Below are 7,080 nucleotides of genomic sequence, written 5' to 3' on the forward strand. Positions count from 1 at the left end.
CATTTCTAATATTCTGTGTAGCCCATGAGCTGGCTTACCAGAGAGGATCTTAACCTGCCTCTGTCTGGAGTGGGAGCATCATGGCGACTCACTCACTCAGCTTCTTTTTCTCAGCATTCTCCTCTGTCTACTCCGCCTACCTAATTTTCTGTCCTATGAGGGCCGAGGCAGTTTCTTTATTAATAAGAAATCACTCCCACATCAAGATTCAGGTGTGGAGAGTGAGAATAATCCAAGCTCTAGGTAATTGTAATTTGGCTTGAGATAGTTAGCCTTCAGTTTTGTGGGTTTGTTTTGTTGCTGTTGTTTGTTTTGGAGTTACTAAATAATAATAACGTCTCAAAACTTCCAGAATTCTTTTTATGGTGTTTTCTTTTATTAAATGACTTGCAAACTATACATACATAAGCGAAAGGGCAGAGATTTTTCTTTTTTCCCCTCTGCCGTTTTCTAATGTTAGGAATTCTTTTTGGATTTTTTCGAGACAGGGTTTCTCCTTAGCTTTTTTTGGTTCCTGTCCTAGAACTAGCTCTTCTAGACCAGGCTGGCCTTGAACTCGCAGAGATCCGCCTGCCACTGCCTCTGCCTCCGGAATGCTGAGATTAAAGGCGTGTGCCACCACTGCCCCGCCTAGGAATTCTTTTTGTAGATGGCCCTTTCACAAGATAGGATTTAGTTTACTTAGTAGTCTGCTGCAGTGGTGCCATTAGTAACTAGTTAGCAACCAGTTTCCTAGGATTGAAAAACAACTTTTATTGATTGTAGATAGCAACTCGCCATTCAAAGAAAAAAGGCAAAGAAGTAAAGATTCTAATAACCTTTGATTGAAAACTACTTAGTGATAGAGTCTTCTTACAAATTACCAGTGTTTGGTTTTTGTTTTGTTTAGTTTGTATCCCAAGCATGACACTTTTTTGTCTGTATAGACCAAGCCTGCACCAGGCTGGGTTCCATCTTTTGGCAGTCCTGTCTCCCCACTACTGGGAATGCAGACAGGTGTCACCATCACTGACCTTCTCTATGAGTGAGGTTTTTGTTTTTTTTTTTTCTTTCTTCCCTTTTTTTTCTTGTTTTGGCGTGTGTGTGTGTTGTATATGCATGTCTGTGGGTGCCTACACTTGGGAGATGCATGTAGGACACGGGAAAGGAGTTCAAGGTCACCTTTAATTACATCTTTGAGTTGGAGGTCAGCCTGGTCTATATGAAACCATATAGCAAAACAAAAAAAAACATAGAAGTATAATATGATTAATTTTTATTTTTTGAGGCTTCATTCATGTGTTTTTACTCACTGAGAGGGATTCTCACAGTCGACTTGACTCACTGTGTAGACCAGGCTGGTCTCAAACTTACAGAGATCCACCAGCTTCTGCCTCCTTAGTGCTGAGGCTGTATTGAAGAAGTTGGTGAATGGAAACAATTCACAGAGCAGGGTCTAGAAGGAAGTCTGTTAACATTTAACAAAAAGATAAAGATAAGATTAGGGAAGGTGATCTTGTGAACAGACTTGGGATAGAATGGGAGGGTTCACTAAAGTAAGAGACAGTGTTGTGACAGGATTCCTGTCCATCAGTCACCCAGATTGAAGCAGGGAAAGTATATGGACTAGTAGGTTGAAAAAGCATGACTCTTTCTCAAGAAGTACCTTTGACCTGGGAGAAAGCTAGATAGGCAGAGAGTTGGGTAAGAGTATGATGATATTAGATTACAGTATTAACAAGCATAATGGTAGTATTGGAGAAGATCTAGAAGCCAATGCATTTCAAGTGCAGGCACGGTGGCTGCCAGAGAAAAGCACCCCCATCTAACATGGTTGTACAAAGAAGCAGTAGTATTATGCATGGTACAGATTCAGATGAAAACTATACTTATAATTGAATTATGCTCAGAAGTATAAATGCAATGTATTCTAGCCTTTAGGTTTACTAGGATTATGCAGAAGCATTATTGGACCATAATTATCAACACTGTATGACGTGTGAAAATAGAGCCTCAGAATTGAATGTCACTCAAGTGTTTGTGCACCTCTTCCTTGTTTTCTTTTCTGGTAAGCATAATGCTAATATGGGTGGAGGAGACTCAGTTTCAGACAGTGAAGAGCATAGGTGTCAGGTTAAACCTGAGAAGTTACATCACTATCAGCTGGATGGTGGTGGCACAGACCTTTAATCCCAGCACTCAGGAGGCAGAGGAGGGGGATCTCTGAGTTTGAGGCCAACCTGGTCTACAAGAGCTAGTTCCAGGACAAGCTCGAAAGCTACAGAGAAACCCTGTCTCAAAAAAAAAAAAAAGAAAAAAGAAAAAAAAGAAAAGAAAAAATTAGTGTTAGTTAGTGCTCTGTAGCCCAGTTAGCCATTTCTGAAACATGTCCCAGTTGTCCCCTACTGTAGGACTGGTGAATTCTTAGTGCAGAGAAAAAAAATTTAGTTTTCCAGATAATATAACAAATGCCTTATTTAAGTTTTAACTTCAAAGCTGAGCCACAGGGCACTATGTTTTAGGAAAAAATGTTTTGACTTTAAAAGACTGTTGGCCTTAAAATGTATTTAGGAGCATACAGTACAGGTTAGATTTTTTTAAACCCCTATTTTAATCTTCAACTAAAAATTGCCTTTATCATGTCCACCTAGTAATCTGCCCTTCCTATGAAGTCTTTAAGCCCTTTAATTTCATATTTTTTTTTCTTTGGTTTTTTTGAGACAGGGTTTCTCTGTAGCTTTGGAGCCTGTCCTGGAACTAGCTCTTATAGACCAGGCTGGTCTTGAACTCCCAGAGATCCACCTGCCTCTGCCTCCCGAGTGCTGGGATTAAAGGCATGCACCACCACGGCCCGGCTGATTTCGTATTCTTTATGATGGTTTTGCTTGTTTCTTGGAAGCAGAGATTGAACATAGTAGGTGCCGAGCATACAGAGAAGTATGCTGTCAGTCTGTGACTTATGTAGAATTGCCAGAAGTGGGAAGAAGATCTGCCATTCGTTCTTAGAAATCATAGTGAAAACTAATCTAAAGTTAATGTTAAATCATGTTACTATTGCTGGGCAGTAGTGATGCTGCATGCCTTTAATCCCAGCACTCAGGAGGCAGAAGCACACAGATCTGAGTTTGACGCCAGCCTCGTCTACAGACTCAAGTTCCGGGACAGCCAGCGCTACACAGAGAAAAAAACCCTGTCTCAAAAAACAAATTGGGGCTGGAGAGATGACTCAGCGGTTAAAAGCATTCCAAAGGTCCTGAGTTCAATTCCCAACAACCACATGGTGGCTCACAACCATCTGTAATGGGGTCTGGTGCCCTCTTCTGGTCTGCAGGCATACACACAGACAGAATATTGTATACTTAATAAATAAATATTTTAAAAATTCTTTAAAACAAACAGATTATATTGCTATTAAACACTTTGAATTCATAGACTTTCTTAATGAAATAAGCTAAAACTTTGGACTGGGACAAGTTAATTCTAGATGCTAGGTTAAAAAGGTTTTTTTTTTTTAACATTTACTTATTTATTTGAGGGTAGATGTGGCATGTGGGCTGGGACAAGTTAACTCTAGATGGTAGGTTAAAAGGTTTTTTACATTTATTGATTGATTGATTTGAGAGTAGATGGGCATGTGCGTGTGTGCCAGAACACAGTGTTCCAGGGCATGCATGTGGAGATCAAGGACAGTTTGCAGGAATCTGATCTACCTTTGCTTTTTTGTGGATGTCAGGGATGGAATTCAGGTTACCTGTCAGGTTTGGTGGCAAGTGTCTTCACCTGCTGAGTCATCTCTTTAGCCCTTCAGGTAGATTTAAAAGACAACAGGCATGATAAAAACGGCTTGCTTGTCTTTGCTTTGATGACAGCCCATTAAAACTGTTTCTCTGAACTCAGTATTTATATGTTCCTCTTATTAATCTTTTGTTTTGTTTTGAGACAGGATTTCGGGGCTTTTCTATGTAGCCTGGCCATCCTAGTACTTGCCTCTGTAGACCAGACAGGCCTCAAACAGAAATTCACCTGCCTCTGCCCCAAATGCTGGGATTAAAGGCAGGTGTGGGCTACCAAGCCAGGCCCTCTTATTTATCTTCTAAGATTACTTTTTTTTATGTGATGTAACATGAAGGGGGCCTGCTTGTTGGGGGTTTCTGTCCTGCCTGGTACCCCCAGCTGTTTAGCCCCAAAGAAAATCACACAGATGCCGGGCGGTGGTGGTGCATGCCTTTAATCCCAGCACTCGGGAGGCAGAGGCAGGCAGATCTCTGGGAGTTCGAGGCCAGTCAGGTCTACAAGAGCTAGTTCGGGGACAGGCACCAAAGCTACAGAGAAACCTTCTCTCGAAAAACCAAAAAAAAAAAAAAAAATCACACAGAGATCTCCATAAGTTATAAAACTGATTGGCCCATTAGCTCAGGCTACATATTAGCTCTTGTAGCTTATATTAACCCATTGTTGTTGTTTGTTTGGGTTTTTTTGTTTTTTGTTTTGTTTTTTCGAGACAGGGTTTCTCTGTAGCTTTGGTGCCCTTCCCGGAACTGGCTCTTGTAGACCAGGCTGGCCTCAAACTGATCCACCTGCCTCTGCCTCCTGAGTTCTGGGATTAAAGGCTTGAGCCACCACTGCCCGGCTAACCCATTGTTTTTATCTATGCTAGCCGCGTGGTTCAGCACCTTTCTCAGCAGGACAGCTCACATCTTGCTTCTCCCATCAATTCTACTTCCTGTTTGGTTTTCCTGCCTATACTTCCTGCCTGGCCAATCAGCATTTATTTAAAACATGATTGACAGAATACAGACAATTCTCCCACACCAATGTGACAAGAAAACCAAAACAAATTTGTGTGTGTGTGTGTTTTCTTTGAGGTGGTTTCCTTACTTAGCCCAGGTTTATCTCCAGTTCCCTATTTTCCTGCCTCAGTTTCCTAATTGCTGGGATTATTTAAGTGTATGCTGCCTGCCATATTTTACCTAGTCTTTTGTCCTAGGAATGAAAGTTACATTTTTGATTAAGTTGTTTTAATACATACTGATGTTTTTGTAGCTTGTTTTGTGTGTTGTGTGTATGGTGTAAGCATGTGAGTGGATATGATCGCTTAGGCTCATACAGATAGAGCCCAGAACACAAAGGTACCTTCCTTTACTGCTCCGTGCATTACTTAGTGAGTAGGAAGCTCCCTCTTTGGACTAGGCTGGCTGAGTCTGGGGATCAAACTCAGTTCTCATGTTTGCATATATGCACTCTTACTTGGCCATTTCCCCGGCTCCATAACAACTGTTCTGTTTTTAAAGGTTAGTTTTATGTATGAGTGTTGGCTGCATGTATGTATATGCCCCACATGCTGGCACCTGTGGAAACTAGAAGAGGGAGGGCATCAGATTCCCTGGAACTGGAGTTTTGGATGGTTGTGAGTTACTATGTGAGTGCTGAGAACTGAATGAACTTTTCAGAACAGCACCTGCTTCACCAGTCTCTGCTGCCCCATAGCTATCAGTCCTTGAGCAGAAGTCTTGTTATCTATCCCAGGCTAGCCTCAGACCTTCAGATCTTGACATGTTTGAACCGTCATGCTAAAAGTAATTTATGTATGTGAGTGTGGTATGCACATGTTTGTGTGGGTGTGTGCACATGTAGAGGCCAGAGGTCAATGTCAGGTATCTTCCTCAGTCTTTTGTTTGTTTTTTGTTTTAGATGGGGCCTTACTATGTATCTCTGGCAGTCCTACACTACGTGCACAAAGTTGGCCTTAAATTTAAAGAGTCTAGCCTGCGTGTGCCCCTTGGATGTTGGAAGATGACCAATAAGTGGTTCTTATAGCAGTTGAATTAATTGGTTTAATGTCATAGTTTTAGGCAAAAGTATGAATGGCTTTTGGGAGAAAAGGGTTTGAGGAAGTTATTAGCTTGAAATACGATTTATTTTAATTACACTTTTTTTTCTTTCAGACAAACCTTGTGCAGAAGCTGGTTCAGCAAGAATGTCACTCCTTATACTGGTGTCCATTTTCTTATGTGCAGCTTTTGTTATGTTTTTGGTATATAAAAATTTTCCTCAGCTTAGTGAGTAAGTATCCAAAAGAGACTAAAAATGTCTATATATTTTAGAGGTGAAGTAAATTAAAAACTACACATTTCCTTTAGCAACAGAACTATTTAAGGTGCTTGTGTATCAGCTCTCAGGATTATAGAATCCAGGAGCACCTTCCTGCCCTTTTGTTTTGGTTTAAACTCCCTGTTTTCACAAAGAATGACCTTGAATTTCTAGTTCTGCTGTCTCCACCTCCCTATGCCACCATACCAGATTTTCATCCAGGTTTTCTGTGTCTTAAGTAAGCAGTCTACCAACTGAGATATGCCCCCACCAGGCCTCTCTCCTCTCCTCCCCTCCCCTCCTCTCTCCTCCTCTCCCCTCTCTTCCCTCCCTTTCCCTTCCATGAAACAAAATTAGAATTTATTAAGAAAAGGATGGGACAGGTGTGGTGGCACAAGCCCTTAATCCCAGCAAGCACTCTAAGGACAGAGGTTAGTCTCTAAGACTAACAGAGGTCCTCTTGTTTCTGCCTCCTGAAATGAATTTGATTTTAGATCCTTTCTGGCTTGTTATAGAGGAATAGGAAATAAAGAGCTGATTTAAAGTAATTTTTGCGTCCAATCTGTGTAGTAACATACTTACAGAAAATAATGTAGTTCGGTGCCTTTTCTAGTCTGCTCTTTTCTGTATATTTGTGTATACATGTGTGCACACTGCTCTAGGGTCTTTCTAGTTTTAAATTTCATCAGCATGAAGCCGTTTTAGTTAGGTATTTTTTTGTTTTGTTTTGTTTTGTTTTTTTGTTTTTGTTTTTTGTTTTTCGAGACAGGGATTCGAGACAGGTGCCTGTCCCGGAACTAGCTCTTTTTTTTTTTTTAAATACTTCTTTTTTTTTTTTAAATATTTATTATGTATACAATATTCTGTCTGCGTGCATGCCTGCAGGCCAGAAGAGGGCACCAGACCCCATTACAGATGGTTGTGAGCCACCATGTGGTTGCTGGGAATTGAACTCAGGACCTTTGGAAGAGCAGGCAATGCTCTTAACCTCTGAGCCATCTCTCCAGCCCC

General features: G+C 41.0%; 1 protein-coding gene across 1 annotated transcript in view; it reads left to right on the forward strand.

Moving 5' to 3' along the window:
* Tmem41b (transmembrane protein 41B) overlaps nt 1-7,080 on the forward strand; it is a 21,279-nt gene that overhangs the window by 2,539 nt on the left and 11,660 nt on the right. Inside the window, exon 2 of the mRNA XM_050163358.1 lies at nt 5,925-6,044. Coding sequence (XP_050019315.1) covers nt 5,925-6,044 — 120 coding nt within the window. The remainder of the gene's footprint in view (nt 1-5,924; nt 6,045-7,080) is intronic.

The sequence above is a fragment of the Alexandromys fortis genome, unplaced genomic scaffold (assembly GCF_014885135.2).
Source record: "Alexandromys fortis isolate MF-2015 unplaced genomic scaffold, M_Fortis_MF-2015_v1.1 scaffold_129, whole genome shotgun sequence".
In the NCBI taxonomy this organism is placed as follows: Eukaryota; Metazoa; Chordata; class Mammalia; order Rodentia; family Cricetidae; genus Alexandromys; species Alexandromys fortis.